Raw genomic sequence first — 16,137 nt, forward strand, 5'->3', positions numbered from 1 at the left:
TAGCTTTTTCAAGTTTTAACTTTATTCAGAAAGTGAGACTTAGTTCAGTTTGCCTCATTCTTTGAAGCCTCATCGAAGTTTTCAACAAGATCTAGAAAAAGAAAAAAAAAAGTGAAATTAGCCTTATCAACTTCTGCTTTGCCAACTGTTTCTTCCAAAGTTTGTTTGTATAGACCACTTATGATGTTAGCAAAAGAAAAAAGCAAGCTTTCATCTCATAAAATACGGACTGAACTGCATGTTTCATTTTTACTTAAAGAAAGAAACTGCAGGTGCTTCATTTTAAACCACAACTCTACGTATTTTTAGTTTCACTATTCTCACCACTCAACAGAATGCTAGTATAGGGAAAAAATAGTTTCTTCACATCCTTGTTTGCTGAACATTAAGGTAACTGTTATGCAATAGCTCTTTATAGGAATAATAGTTATGACTAAAATGCTGTCTCAGAATAATTCATCCAGTCTTCCATGGTATCTGAAAACTGCCAGTACTAGATGCTCTAATCTGTAAAACTTCCACATCAGTAATGGCAGGATAATTTATCAATAGAAATGTTTTAATATTCTTGTATCTGCGACAGCATCATCCTTCAGCAATATTCACAACTTTTTCCTCTGTTTCATGTCTGTTCTTACCTGGAACTTCATCATCATCATCTTCACCAGTAGCAAGTGGTGCTTTTCCATCCACAGCTGCAACAGCAAGCAGTTCCAAAGTATCATTCAAGCTCAACATAGACATCTTGGTTACAAAGGTTTTTGGTGGTTTTGTTTTTAAGCAAACTTGATGGAACAGACTGAGCTATATCACAATGCTCTGTATTATTTCTCCACTTAGTATCAATTTAGAGTCATCAGTAACATAAAAAAAAAAGTTAACTTGCTAAGTATATGCTCAAAGACAGCCCAACAGGGAAATGAGATTATGCATGGTAGTCAGCATCTTGCAACTACATGTTGAGTCACTTGCAGGGTAATAAATTTTTAGCTACAAGTGTGAAGACTTGTGTTTTATCCTTTCCTTTTACAGTAGTTTGTTTTACTGACTACTCACTGGTTCTCAGCATCTGTCTATTTTATAATATCAACAAGAGATGAGTTTTTCTTATAAGCCTAGACTTTCAAGAAAAAAACAACCTGTAATCGTTAAGCTGCAGGTAGATACAGGTAACTAGAGGCAGTTAAAGGGGATAGTTTTCCCTGGCAAAGTCCGTGGAACTGGATGTGCAATTCTACATTTAGCTGGAAGAGGCAATCACATGTCCTGGTCCACAGCTCTGCTGACACAGTAACTTAACTAACCCAATTATGTTTGCTAGAACTAACTAGCCTCAATTATGCCCATTCTAGCAGATCAATGAATTATCTGTGCAACTGCTGCACTACAGTGCTAAGAAGAGATACCTCAGGGTCTTAGGTGCCAGTGCCACAACTTTTACTGCTATTTTTAGCTGTACTACTTAGGCTGAGCTGTCTCAAACTCTCTACTATCCCAGTTTATCCAAAGTAATCCTTCTCAATTTTCAAAAACACAAGGCTAGAAATGGATTCACACCAGATCTCTACAAGTCAGCGTACCCCGCCTTTTGAAGAACTAAAATACGTTAGTTCATAATCTTGAGCCTGAAAGAGCTTGGGGCAGGGTCATTGAAAACCTCTCCTCTGGTTTTTAAGAGGAGAAAATGTAGCACTCCACACTTAGATACATTAAAGCTGTAACAGCTTTAAAACTGAACAATGTTATTTCCTCCATAAAATTCACAGGATGTACTTAATAGTAAAAGCTTTAATTGGCTTAGAAGCCAATATCCTAAACCATCTGTATTGTCTCTCATCCACCAGCCCAAACTAGGTCTATTTTAGTACTTGCAAAAGCTATCATCACACATAGTTAACTCTTTGATGTCAGACTTCCAAATTTAGTAAACAATGCTTTGTGGAGTTTTGTGCAACTGTTTGACCTCCACCCATCCAAAGCGGAAAGTGACAGCTATTTAACAGACAAGCACTTTAAGCAAGCTTCCTTAATACCGAGCCATACAATTTTGCCTTAGATATACTTACCTTGTTACTAAAAGAAAGCTGGAGTCTTACCATTTTAAGAAATCATTTTAAACCCAAGTTTTCTCTGTCCTATTCCTGCCCACAAGGAAGTCATTCAGGTAGCATCAGGACAGAGAGAAGGGAATTCCATGTGGAGAGAAGCCCTGTACCCACCTCCTACCTAAAAGGAGTCCTATTCTGGCAGGATTTCTTTTAAGAGGGGGATATGGATTGGAAGCAAGTATCATAAGATTTCAGGAATGGAAACGGAGATCAAATCTATTATAAGAAGAAAAATCGGGCCCCAAGTATTCTCAGAAAAAGTGAGAAAATCAAGAATAAAAACTAGTTTCTACAAAAGCACATCTTTGCTGGCAACAAAGCACAAAAAGGTGTGCTAACATCAAGCCAGTTACTAGCACGAAGTGAACATCTTTATAAGCCTCTCCCACTTGTTCTGTTTAGGATATTAAGTGCCTTGCAGGGAATAGACTCTAGAAATTAGGAAAACACTACATGTAGGGAAGGAAGAATGCACTCAGTGCCGGTACAATTTTCACTCCCAATTCTCACTTTGTAGCAGCAGCACCTTTTCCGAATATCCCATGCCCGAGGGCCTCCCCTAGTTTTCCCTCCTGCAGTTTTTATTGAGAACGGGACCAGGACACGGAAGTTGGTGTACCTCACTTAAGGCTCATGGCAAGCTTGTTCTCTACAGTTTTATACACAATGCTATTATCACATCTTTCCTAACAGACTCCATGTTGGCTATCAAAACACACATGCCTATCAAAAAACCCTGTGCTGGAAGAAATATCTACACATCTGCTAAGTCTCACTACTACCTTGCTGCTACCTAGAGCCCAACTCCACTTACTTCCATTCAAGCTATCAAAACAAACAAGCTCCTTTTTTTTTTTTTTTTAAAAGATCTAGCTCCGCTAGAGTAACTGATCTACCTAATATTAAAGAACTACATTAGATCAAACTATGGTAGCCACACCAACATGTTAATTGGCATGAAAACAAGTCCAGATACAATTTCATAGTCCTAGACCAACTGCAGCTATACAAGTAAGCTACATATGTCAGCTGCCATCATAAAATGTATTTAAGGTTCAACTTACGTTGCTTGGGTAGAGCTTCTGCCAATCTCCTCAGGCTGGTCAGACTGTCAGCTCCGAGCTGATTTAAGATGCTAGGAAGCATTTCTGTCAGCTGCTTTGTCTCAGCATGGCCGGTGATAGTGAAAGTATTAGCAGCCAGAGAAGCCTGAACTTTAGGGTTATTGAAGTGAATGACTGTTCCTTGGTTGGTAAACATATTCACCTACAAGAAAAAAAAATGTAAATTTTAATTTAGCAATAAACTAGTTGAACCCGCAAAGATTTACTGGCAGTTTACAGACAAGCTTAAGATGTTGGAATATTTTCCTGAATGCCAGGAAATTTTGATACATTTTACGTTTTTATATTAAGCATCTTCTTTTTTTCCCTCCTCAGAAGCAATTACCTCTTCAATACCAGAAATATTGTTGACTCCCAGTTTCTTCAAAGAGAACTGAAGCTTCTTGTCATCTGCTGTAGCAGTTCTATGGACAACCTTCTTCTTTCTGCGAGCAGTACCCTTTGGAGGGGAGAAAAAAAGTTTTAAATTAACTATGAATTAGTTCTTCACAAACTCTAACTCACAGGGTCACATAACAATAGTTATCTATAAATCAAGTTAATAAAGTTCCATTTCTGTGTCACAGCACATTCAACTCCACCCTTCCCATTGCAGGGCAGCAGTCTCTTTCCCTTGCTACTGGAAAAGCTTTGCCTGATTCTTTGTTAGAAGTAGCAGAAGATTTTAGGAACAAATGCATCACAGAATTCTCATCAGGACCCTGCAGCACTCCACTTCGAAAGAAAATGTAAGCTTGTCCTTCCTTGTTCTAGCCAAGTTTTGATATAGGAGAGCAAAGACTGCAAAGTTACCAACACACCATAAACCAAGAAACACAAGTAAGATCTAAACACTGCATTTTTATTTCAAATACAACCTGCATCTAATGGACTTACACACATACCTCTGAAAAGCTTTGCAAAAACAATATTTTAAAGGTACTTCTAAGTAGTATTCTAGACCAGCTCTGCTTAGAAACAGAAACATACACAAAGGGAAAGCTCCTCTGGAGAAACAAAGCCCTAGATTTCTCCAAGGATATAGTTGACCTATATTAAAAGATATTTGTATCTACAAAAAAGTACCACCATTTCCTTGCACAATCACAAGCCTTCCATAAAACATGACATAAAACAACCAGAAGCGAGTTAAGGAACTATTAAGTTCCTTTCGGATACACTATCACTGCTAATCTAAGTTCACGTACTTCAGTTTCTGGTCTGCTACATGCTAGCAACGAGCAAACATTAATGCCCAACACTCTGAATGGCTACAATACCCTGAGTGAACTGACAGAAATTAAAAAGCCAGTCAGACCTCAATACCCCTAACACAGTCCAATTACAAGAAGAAACGTTAGTAGACAAATTTATGTGAAACTAGCACTTGGATGAGCACAACTCCAAGATTAGGACTTTAATCCTAATTAAAAGACTAAAGGAGAGCTTGATGTTCATTCCCTTTACCATCAGGCGATCACACAAGCAATACTACTAAAACTAGAAAAATCCCTTAAGTGCCTGCGCTACATACGATCTGAGGCAGATAAACACTACAGGACAAAAAAAAAAAAAAAGGAGGACTTCATAGGTGTTTTCCATAAGTCAACTGCAATATACCATTTCATCACAATGCAAGTCAATTGCAATGTACCCACTTTACATTAGTTTAAGAACAAGTATCATACTTCAAATAATGTGAATCTAATTGGAATTAATAGCTACTGTTTCCATCTCTAGTAAGCAAACCCTATGCTGATCATGCTGAGGCATGCTATTTACACAGCTCTGTATTAAAGAAGAGCAGGTACAGACAGGCTACAAATTCAACACCATCCACACAGAGGCATCTAAGCTCCCTCTAAAAAATTTGGAAGGAAAACCATGATATTTAGCTGTAGCAATATCCTACAAAAAAAACCCTCAAGTTTCACATAACAAAATATTACAATACTCTATACAAGTATATAGTGTATTCTCAAGGCCTACAGCCCTGCAACATCATGAAAATCTTTCAGCAAAAAGAAAACTAGTCTTTTCTCACAATAAAGAGAATCTTTCCCTTCTCCTGCTCCATTCCCAAAGCAAAACACCTGCCTCAGCTGACCGAGCAACACTACCCTTGAAGCAACTTCCAGTTACAAACCCAACAAAACTCAAGCTCAAGCATTCAAACAGTTTTGTGAACTATTTTTAAAACTGAATGATGGCATTGCCGGCATATTTTAAACTTCACTTAATGTCTTTAGAAGACCTGTAAGTGCTCACGAGAGCAGTTTGCTTAGTTTCAGCTTTTAAAAGGGGTAATCTGAGTTTCATGTAATTTCAAATGACTAATGTTAAAAAGTTCTGTAGGCAACACAGGTAGCACACATGCAATCAATAATGTGGTGCTGCAGTGTTCTATTCAGCAAGTCCCCATATCCTGCATATTGGCATAACACCTGACTTAAGGCTGCCCAAGTCTCTTACCTACAGGCAAAACCCACAACTCATGGACAAAAGTTATTGGAAACTCCATCAGTAAAAAATATGTTCAGTAGTTTCATTCTAAAAAGTATCTCTTCATTTCATCCCTATAAGCAAGTTCTTGCTGTAAAAACCTCAAACTGAAATTTAAGCATTTAGCTGCACAAGACTAGCCACATTTGCAATACTTGCCACTTCTGCATTATCACACACATAAGTCTGGGTGTCACAACAAAATAAAATGATCATCCAAACATGTCATGCCTTCCAATTCCACAAAAGTAAGATTGGAGCAAGAAGAGAAGTTCCAAGCTTGCCCTGAACAGCAAAACACACCCACAGGTACCTTAAGGATAAATGATTAGAGTCTGGAACACAACTCTCAATGCTTTTATAATACAACTCTACTCAAATGAACTCACTGTAAGCTCTACTTAGGAGTATACAGACCAGCTAACATAGCATGTAAAGGGACAGAGGCAGTAAACGTGCATAGAAAGGGCAGGAGGTTCTGTCATGGCTCCTGCTTCTCCTGAAGTGGTGAGGGAATGTCCCGGCAGGCTCTCTGGCCGTCCTAGAGTGTGGCAGGGGAACATCCCGGCAGGCTTCCGCACACAGGCTGCCCTCAGGGCCGCAGCCACCCGCCTGGCGCGGAGCACGGCTGCAGGGAGGGCCGCGAGCAGCGCGGTAGTCTCCTACCTTGCCGCCGATGCGCACTTGGGCCTGCAGCTTGGCGAGTTTTTCCTGGTTCATGATTGTTTCTTTCATCTGCGGAAAGACCGAGAGGCGCCGTGAGGCGGCGCAAGCCGCGGCGCCCCGGCCGGGCGCACCGCTGCGGCGAGGGGGCCGCGGCCACTCTCCCCCGAGAAGGGCACCCGAGCGGGTGGCGGCGGAAGGGAAGCGGACGGGCCAGCCCCTGCTCGCTCCGCCGGGACGCGGCTCCCTCAGGCAACAGGCCTCCTGCCCGCCCCCCCCCCCAACCGCCGCCGCTCGCGGTCCCGCAGTTCCCGGGCGCGACCTGAGCCCTCCCGCCGCCCCCTCACACCTTCCCGTGCGGCGGCGGCGCAGCTGGAGCGCAGGAGAGCAGGAGCCGCGGGCAGGGGCGCGGCGCAGAGCGCAGCACGCGTAGCCGAGCGAGATGGCGGCCGGAAGAGAGGGCGGTGGGCAGCGGCGCGCCGGACGCGTGACGCAAGCACGTACGCGCGCGCGCACGGCCCCGGGTGCCGCGGCCGCCGCGCCGGCAGGGGGCGCCCTCCCCCCCCCCCGGCCTCGGCACCTGCCGCCGCCTCCCGTTATCCCCAACGGCCGCGCCGCGCGCTGCGGACAACGCCTGCCGCGGCGCCCTCCTTCCCGCCCGCCGCTCCCCGGCGTCTCCTCCCCTCGATCCTGGTGCTGCCCTCGCCCTGTCCGTCATTCGGCCGGGCAGCACCACGAAGACATGGCTTAAAACGCCTCTTTGCAGGGTTCTCGATACCTCAGTGAAAATTCAGGCTTTGCTTTTCAAGTGTGCGTGTAACCAGTCCTGACTACATATATATATTCATCTGTATTATATATACATATTTATAAATTTGTCCTTTTGGTCTCATCCTCAGTTTCTTTGCTTTGGCTTTGTATCCCCTTCTGTGTTCAGCTCCACTCAATCAGGTGCTTTCTGCCTGTTGCTGACCACATGCCTTCTGCACCGTTGTTGGTTGTCTTCAAGGTTTTTCTTTCCTACAGCAGTAGCTTGCACCACTGAGCTTGTAGCATGCACATTTCATACCTATACATACATATATACATATATATATACACATATATACATATATCTGTTCTTGCAGTACCAGGATCTTGTTCTGAGAGAACTGAACGCGCAGCTCCAGCACTCTCCTCATGCTCACACTGATTCCCGATTCTGAGCATTTCTGAAGGCATTTGCTCATACTGTGCTCAGATGGGCAGAGATGGCTGAAAAGCTCAATCCTCCCAATGTTCGTTAGGGCATTTAACGCTGCACACTCTGCGGAGACTGATTCCCTGATCCCCGGGAGCACACGTGGCACACGGTGGCTGCGGGGGGCAATCTCACCATGGGGACGAGGAGCCTCCTCATGTGCCGGCCGGGACAGCAGTGCTCGACAGCAGCTTCCGCAGCGGAGCCGCTCCGGAAGCCAACAGCAGCCTGCGGATCCGGACAGCACTGCCCACGCTCAACAGCACTGGCCGAGGGGAAGCCCTGGGCCTCTGCAGTCCTGCAGAAACAGAAACAGAAACATTACTGGCCTGCCTCACTCGTCCTGCTCTCCATGCCTTTGAAATTGTCTCTTGGAATATCCCGAACAGAGAGTTCCCTTGGTTTTGTTGCTATAAAACATATTAAATAAAAGTTTCATACTAAGTATATTAATCAATACAGGAGGATAAGCTAAGGTTGCAGTGTTAATAAAGGAGACGGTAGTAAGGCCAGGGCTTTTCTTTTTCCCCCTATATATTTGATTTGCTATGATCTCTTCACTACCTCAGAGAAAAATGTTAACTTGTAATTGAGTTGCTCGTCATAGACATTTCTATGGACTTTTATAGTTACTGAGAATATACGATAGGCCTAAAGTATCTCCATCTAGTGGTTGTAAAAGGTCACAGGAGGGTAAGGTGCTGTTGAAGGGCAATCTATGTGTTTCAGCAGAACTGAAACTTCTGACAGCTGAAAATTACAGGGAGGAATGAAACAACTATAAGAGGGAAAAATTGCAGATATCTGGTTCAGCAAATTTGGGGAAAAAATGGACAGTGAAACCGTTTTCTTGGAAAAAAAAATGCCTCTGTCTGAATAACCAAATGCAGTATCCATTTCAGAGGGAAGGCACAAACTAAATCCAAATACGGAGGCAGGGAGGAAGGCTTCAGGAGGAGAGACAGTTCATTCCGAAAAGAAAGTTTGCTAATTTATTAAAAGATAGAAGTGGCTGTGTACCTGCAGCAAAAGGAAACAGAGCCAAGATGGAAGAAAAAAAAAAAAAAAAAAACTGAGTCACTGCAGGTCATTGAAAGTAAAAGCAATAAATACTTCAGCTCCAGATTTATCACATCTGCCATCAATACATAAGAAAGTCTTCAGAATTACAAGGCCAATTGATGATTACAAACATGCAAAATGTTTTAATAGGCTGGAATATTGAAGTGAAAATGAATCACAGAGAGATTATTCCAAGATAGAAGCTGTAGAAAGTGCAGTCCCAGCTGTCAGCCTAGGATTAACTAGGCTGGAGGTATGATCTCATATTCCCTCGTGTGAGATTTTAAAGACAAATTATGCTGAAAACCACATCACTGAGTTGTATCAAGAGTCAACTGAAGCAGTTCAAGAACTGCAGTTCAAGAGATTCTGTTAGATTAGGTTACATTTCCTGGAACAAACAGCAGACCTTCAAGAAATAAACTTTGCATCAGAGAAAAAGTATTTTAGAATGCTAAAATAGTATTGGCTCTTTTTCCTCAGTCCTTTTTGTGGTGTAGCATAATGAGAAACATAAACCTGAACCTGGACTTACTTGTAGCTGATGAACTTCTGTTGAGAAATGGAGTGGATCTAATGCCTCTGTTTCAGTGCTTGTGCTAGCATGAGCTCTGGGAGCATCTTATCTGTTTTGAAAAAAAAAAAAAAAAAGAAGAAAAGAAAAGGAGTGGAAAGGAGGAACTCAAAGACATCAAAGAATGTAGAGTCCTGCAGCAAAGCTCATTAGCTACACAAAAGAAGCATAGAGATAGAAAACAATCTGACAACTTACAGCTAGATTGGCTGCCTGTGAAACAAAAAAAAATGTGTCTCCTAAATTATGTGAAACATTAATACTGAAGAATGGCCAAAGGTGCTGTCAAAGTGCCAGTGTAAAAACCCCTCAAGGATACAGTCAGGGCTACACAAGCGATAATAGAATACAAGGAGCAAAGGGTATTTAGTTAGTTACCTATTCAGGAAACAATCATAGGTCATACGCATAAACGATCATGCTAAAGTGGAGTAATATCTGTCCTGCTTGACAGTGAACAAAAGGGGCACATATTCAATGTATTTTCAAGCAGTGAAAGCGATCTAGCTGATACTCAAAGCCTTTTCAGGAAATGCTTGTTCAAAAGAATGTCATGTTTGGCACTTGAGAAAAAAAGCATATGTCACACCAACAATAATAAAGTTATCACACCTAATGTCAATGCTCTGGGACATTGGGAAAAGTTGTGGGGTTATCTGGAAAAAAAAATGCATAAACATTAGTATTTTAATGGTGGAAAGTAACAACATTCTGAGAGCAAGAAGTGAAAGTGCTGAGAGAGATAAATAGAAAAGAGACCATCTCCTAAAATGTAGTGTAAGAATGACTAAAGAATTCTTAAATATTGAGGAAACACTAAATATATAAGCAATGAATGGGAGCCTAGAAAGGTGGAGCTTAAGTACAGTGCTGTTTTAATCTCATATTATAAAATATTTTACTCACACATGCTGGTGCGTCATAAGAAAATGGAGTAATTCATAATAGGCTTCAATGTCTAGGAAAGACTTAGAGCACCTCTACAAAGAAACAATGTCCTTTTTTCAGCACACTTGCATTTCTGAAACTCGGGAACCCAAAGTGCCAGCGCTTCAAGTGGAATCGGAAGCCTTTCATGAGCTATGGAGATGTCTCTCTATGTTTATAACACCCTGCAGAAGAAGTCTCAAGGGTAATCAGAGAAATGCTGCATGAAGATTGCCCTGTCTTCAGGTTCAAATGTGGTTCAAACAGGCTTTTCCAAATACTTAAAAATTGCCATTAGTCAATGGCAAAGACTTGCCCAGAAAAGCTTTTGTACTGTTCTCATGGGCTCGTGTCACGCTGAAGATTCTTCTAGAGGATAGCTGAAAGTCAGAAAACACCATGTTACCTACTGATTGCATGTGAAATAAAATATTAGCTTGTATTTATGTGTATAATTCTGAGAATCAACCAAAAAAAAAAAACATTATTCCTGTAGATATCCTATCCCCACAGCTCAAGAACACTTGGTCACTTAAACCATTATCATATAAATGATTTAACACTTTGCAAGACAGGTTGCTACATGTCAGGCAAGCTGTTCACATGCAACCCCAAAGCAGCATAGTCCAAACCAACGATGGCAACCTTACCCCAGGATGAATCAGGACTACATTTTTATCCCTTTCGGATATGTAGTTCTCGACATGCTGCCTTCCACATGCTTGGCTTGCTAATCTCTTGGCAGCTGTGAGGGTGAGATTCATTCTGGGTTTTACCTCACTCTTTACGGGTCTCCTGCTTCAGCTTGGCGCTGGGAGCAGGTGGCCAAGAGGAAGGAGACTGGATGGGGACTAGGAGGCCAGGGCCCTCCTCCTTCAGCAGCAGCCAGCTGCTGATTCCGATCAAGTCCTGACAGGAAGCCGCTGTCCCTTTAACTTTAAATGGGAATTCAATGTCCTTTATCTGTGATCAGAGCACTGCTGATCCCTAGGGCTTGTGAGCAGAAGAAGAGCACACCCATTAATATTCGCCACTTCTGTACTCCTGGGCTCACTTGCATCCCTCCACAACCAAATACCTGAAATATCTGAGCCATGAAATACGGGATCTCCTTAGTAATTTGCCATAGCTTAATGGTGTGCTTGCCTATAAGGAAGAATTCAGGGATTATGTGGAGAATGCTTGAAAATATTTCAATGGTCAGCAGAAATACACAGTCAAATATAACCTAGACATACCTGATTTATTCACGTGATTGGTATGCTACTGTATCAGCTGTGCTGGTCAGTGCTCCAGCTTGAAAATAAGGACGCCCCTATTAGTATTGGGGATAGACATGGTCTTAGCAGAAGCAAAAGTTTGAAATTAAAATTAGGAAAAAAAAATGTTGTCATCTTATGCTGCTCTGGAGGACGAGGTGACAGGTGGCAGCTGCAGCCCCTCACCAACACATCGCTTTTTGGTCTGGTCACAAACTGTGCCAGTAACCTCAGCCTCCGCGGGAGGCTTAAGCGAAGCGCTGCCTTACCCCAGAACCCCACCGCGGTGACCCAGCAAGGGAAGAGCAGCGCAAAGCCCCCACAGTGTGCACGCCGGACCGTGTGCACGCTGCAGCGGTCGCTATGGTGGTGAGCAGCGGAGCTCGGTGGCTCCCAGGGCGGCTGCACCAAAGCTCCTCGGGCCGTGCCCGGGCCCTAAGCGCCTCAGTCCTGAACCCCGTGCCGCGGGCCTCCTGCAGGGCCGTCTCTGCCGCCCCGCGCGCAGCCCCGTGAGGCCGGGGGCGCCGCTCGCCCGCAGGGGGCGCCCCGCGGCCGCGCACAGAGGCGCTGCCGAGCGGCGCCTCCGCCCGCGGCCCTCGGCGCCTTCCCCGCCGCGGCGGCACCTGCGCAGGCTGCGCCCGGAGCGGCCGGGCCGCGCTCTGCTGCCCATGGTCCGCTACCCGCGCCCCGTTGCGCGCAGCCCGCGGCTCCGCTACCCGTGATCCGCTACACACGCTCCTCTGCCCACGCTCCGCAGCCCCCGTCCCGCAGCCCGCTCTCGCTTCTGCGGGGAGGGCGGCGCGTCCATATGCCGGGACATCGGCCTCATCTGCAGGGCGGCCCGAGCGTCCCGGGCATGTGCAGGGAGGCCCTGGGGCCCCATGTGCAGCCCTGCACTGGGGCTGCGGCTCCGCAAGGGCCTGGGCCTCGCCCAGCGGCTCGTCCACAAAGTTTTTAAACTCCACCATGGGTCCTAGGAGAGGCTCCTCTCTCCCTCCCTCCCTCCCTCCCTCCCTCCCTTCCTTCCTTCCTTCCTTCCTTCCTTCCTTCCTTCCTTCCTCCTTTTCTCCTCTTCTCTTCTCTTCTCTTCTCTTCTCTTCTCTTCTCTTCTCTTCTCTTCTCTTCTCTTCTCTTCTCTTCTCTTCTCTTCTCTTCTCTTCTCTTCTCTTCTCTCCTGCTCTCCTTCTCTCATTTTCTCCTTTTTTTTTTGTGATTTTAAAAGAGGACTTAAAAAGTAATTCAGAAATTAAGGGCACTTCAATTCCTGTTATTTAGTAAATCTCGAGTAACTTTACCAATATTTCTATGAGGAAAAATATTCCTCGATTCTTAATTACTGGGTTTGAAGTTTCTGTTCTTCTTTTGTGTGTGCGTGCGCGTGCTTTCGTAACTTTTTGTGGTATTCTCCTGCAGGCGTCTTAGTAGTGAACAAAATGTAAATAGGATTATTTGGAAATAGTGGAAAGGATTATGTTGTAAATCCATGGAACTGGGTTTGAAATGAGGTGGCTTGAAGCTTTGGATTAGTACAGTATATTGGAAATGCATTTCAATAAAGTGTTTCAGTGGCTTGAGAAGTGAGCACGCTAAACAGCAGTGCACTCTTGTCACGATGATTTTCAGAGGAGCAAGACACATTTTTTTTACTGCTCCGGTTCAAAACGGATGCGAGTGATGGGGCTATTTCACCAGAATCAGGACCACTGTGAACTTTCAGGGCGCTTCTTTTTAGTAACACGGTGATTCCCGTTACGTCCAAGACATTTTTCCTCACAGGCGTGCGAGCCCTTGCATAAAGGACACCTCTGCTTTGCTCTTGTCCCCGAGGGTGTCACCTGAACCGGGACTCCACGGCACCTAATTAGGAAGCGGCCTGTTGTGCTGCGTCCCCGAGGCGGTCGCTGCCCCTCTCAGAGCAGATTGGGCATCTTAAAGGGCGCTGCAGAGTTGCCTTTTGCATAAGAAAGACATAAAACTAACCCTCTGTTAGTGTTCCCCCTAATGGAAGGAGCTGTTTCTTCCCCGTTAAAAACACAATCGCCCCGCAAACAGACGTTGGGATTAGCGGTGTGCTTTGGAGGCGGCTATTGGAGAGGGCTGACATGTAGAGAGATATATGATTCCATTCTTAAATGAATTAAACACTGGACGGGGGCTGAGAGGGAGGTGAAATCCGTCTAAACCACCCTGCACGGAGAAGCCTTCATCTGAAATTTGTTAGCCCATCACCCTCCTTCCCCGGACGATTTTTAGTGTGTGTGTGGGGAGGTTCTTTCTTTTCGCGAGGCTCCGAGCCCAGGCCGCTGCTCGGGCCCAGGCCGGGCGCTCTCGCGCTACCCGCCGCCAGCTCCGCGCCCGCTTCCCGGCCGCCCCAGCACAGGAAGCCGCGCAGCATCTCCCAGCCCCCCCGCCCCTGGCCGCTCCGCGGAAGATGCTTCACTACTTTGAGGCTGACTTGCACTTTTTTGTTGTTGTTTCGGCTGGGGAGGGACCTCTGGTTCCCCTCTTTTCCGCAGCAAACCCCGCCGGGCACGCGGCGGTTCCGCACAGCCCCTGGTGGCGGCTGCGCTGCGCGGGGGGGCGCGGGGCCATGTGAGGCCCTCCCGCTATAAGGCGGGGAGGGGGCTGCCCTCCGCGGGCCTCGGCGCCGGCCTCCGCTCCGTGCTCTCCGCGAGCCGCCCCCGGGCCCGCCCCGCCAGCGCCCGCCCCCTCCGCCCTCTGCTCCTGCAGGACTAGGCGCGCTCCCTCTGCCCCGCATCCATTAATGTCTGGGGGCTGAGGTGAGGAGAAAGAAGGGGGGAAAGCGGCTTTCCGGCGCAACGCCCGGCCCCCTCCCCCCCAAACCCAGACCCCAAACAAAAACCACAGACCAACAAAAACAACAACAACAAAAAGCAGAGGAGGGGGGGAAGGACAGGGAAAAGGAGCTAGCACGAGAGAGAAATCCATTAAAAAAAAGAAAGAAAAGAAAAAAAGGCAGGGAAAACCACCCCGAAACAAATCCAAAGCGGCGGCCGCCGCGGGAGCGCTCGCGGCAGCGCTGGGGCCCGCGGCGGCAGCGGGGCGGCCGCGCGTGGAGCGGCGCGGGAGCCGCGCGGAGGGCAGCGCGCCCGCCCGGCCGCCCGCCCGCCGCCCATGCGCTGCCCCGCCGCGCCATGACCCTCAGCGCGGAGATGTCCGAGGCGTCGGCGCTTGCTGAGGAGACCGACATCGACGTGGTGGGCGAGGAGGACGATGAGGAGGACGACGAGGAGCCGCAGCCCCGGCGCCGCTGCCGCCGCCGCCGCTCCTACGCCGAGGACGAGGAGGAAGAGGAGGAAGACGACGACGAGGACGGTGGCGACCTGCACGACGACCCGCTGCTGCCGCCGTCCCCCGTGAGCGGCGGTGGGGCGGGCGGCGGGGACGGGCCCGGCGGCTCGCGGCCCCCCTCGCGGGGCGGCCCGCAGAAAGCGGCGGCGGCGGCGGGCGGCGCGGGCGGCGGCGGTGGCGGCGGCGGCAAAAACAGTCTCGTGAAGCCGCCCTACTCGTATATCGCGCTCATCACCATGGCCATCCTGCAGAGCCCCAAGAAGCGGCTGACGCTGAGCGAGATCTGCGAGTTCATCAGCGGCCGTTTCCCCTACTACCGGGAGAAGTTCCCCGCCTGGCAGAACAGCATCCGCCACAACCTCTCGCTCAACGACTGCTTCGTGAAGATCCCCCGCGAGCCGGGCAACCCGGGCAAGGGCAACTACTGGACGCTGGACCCCGAGTCCGCCGACATGTTCGACAACGGGAGCTTCCTGCGCCGCCGCAAGCGCTTCAAGCGGCAGCAGCTGCCGGCGCCCGAGCTGCTGCTGCGCGCCGTGGACCCCGCCGCCTTCCTGCCGCAGCCGCAGCCGCAGCCCCCGCAGCAGCCGCCCTTCGCCTACGGACCCTACGGCTGCGGCTACGGCCTCCAGCTCCAGCCCTACCACCCGCACTCCGCCCTCTTCGCCTTCCACCACCACTCCCCGCCGGGCCGGCAGCCCCCCGCCGCCACCGGCAGCGCTCCGGGCGCCGCGCTGCCCCCCGCCGCCGCCGCCGCCGCGCCGGGCCCCTTGCTGCCGCCCGCCGAGCTGGCACGGACGCCCTTCGGCTACGCGCACCCGCTGGGCCCGGCGCTGGCGGCCTCGCTGCACGCGGCCAAGCCCGGCCCCGGCGCGGCGCTCGCCCGCTCGCCTTTCTCCATCGAGAGCATCATCGGCGCTGCCGCCGGCCCCGGCGCCAGCGCCGCTCCCGGCGCGGGCGGCAGCTGCGCGGCGCAGTCGGTCGCGGCGCCGGCTCTGGCCCGAGCGCTGGGCAGCGGCGGCGGCCGCCTGCCCCCCGCGGCCGCGCTGCCCGCCGCGCCCGGCCTGCCTGCGCGCATCCCTAACTGTTAAGGGCTCCGGAGTGAGGCCGAAGGTAGGATCGGGGCTGTCCCCTTGGCTTCCGGAGCGCCGCGGAGGCGGCGAGCGGCGGGGCCGCGCGCTCGGGCCGTCGCCACCGCGGCTTGTGCGAAGCCGGGGCTGCGCGCGGCGGGGGCGGGCGGGCTTGACAGCGGAGAGCCACTCTCTGTCTCCTAAAAGACAGAAAGAAAAGAGAGAGAGAGAGAGAGAAAAAAAAAAAAGGAAAACAAAAAGCGTGAATAACATCTCTAAACCCATAAAGTTCAGAGATTCTCAGGTCTAGGAGCTTC

General features: G+C 48.5%; 2 protein-coding genes across 2 annotated transcripts; one reads left to right on the forward strand and one right to left on the reverse strand.

The window, feature by feature from the left end:
• Positions 1 to 6,858, reverse strand: BTF3 (basic transcription factor 3). The gene is made up of 6 exons (XM_088536737.1): positions 6,726 to 6,858; positions 6,380 to 6,448; positions 3,558 to 3,671; positions 3,173 to 3,374; positions 639 to 695; positions 1 to 91 (listed from the first exon to the last, which is right to left on the reverse strand). The coding sequence occupies exons 2-6, from the start codon at positions 6,446 to 6,448 to the stop codon at positions 45 to 47; spliced, it is 489 nt and encodes a 162-aa protein (XP_088392863.1). The 5' UTR covers positions 6,726 to 6,858; the 3' UTR covers positions 1 to 44.
• Positions 6,859 to 14,593: 7,735 nt separating this feature from the next.
• FOXD1 (forkhead box D1) lies at positions 14,594 to 15,841 on the forward strand. Its single transcript, XM_088536738.1, has one exon. It carries the CDS (start codon positions 14,594 to 14,596, stop codon positions 15,839 to 15,841), a length of 1,248 nt encoding a protein of 415 aa, XP_088392864.1.
• The last annotated feature ends 296 nt before the right edge of the window (positions 15,842 to 16,137 follow it).

This window comes from Tinamus guttatus, unplaced genomic scaffold (genome assembly GCF_059628265.1).
Source record: "Tinamus guttatus ecotype Peru unplaced genomic scaffold, ASM5962826v1 Tinamus_guttatus_pri_ptg000705l, whole genome shotgun sequence".
NCBI lineage: Eukaryota > Metazoa > Chordata > Aves > Tinamiformes > Tinamidae > Tinamus > Tinamus guttatus.

Coding starts and splice junctions, on each gene's coding strand:
- BTF3 (XM_088536737.1), bottom strand. CDS start 6,448: ATGAAAGAAACAATCATGAACCAGGAAAAACTCGCCAAGCTGCAGGCC. Junction 3,672..6,379: donor AAGTGCGCATCGGCGGCAAG/GTAGGAGACTAC, acceptor TCCCCTCCAAAG/GGTACTGCTCGCAGAAAGAA. Junction 92..638: donor TGATGATGATGAAGTTCCAG/GTAAGAACAGAC, acceptor TTCTTTTTCTAG/ATCTTGTTGAAAACTTCGAT.
- FOXD1 (XM_088536738.1), top strand. CDS start 14,594: ATGACCCTCAGCGCGGAGATGTCCGAGGCGTCGGCGCTTGCTGAGGAG.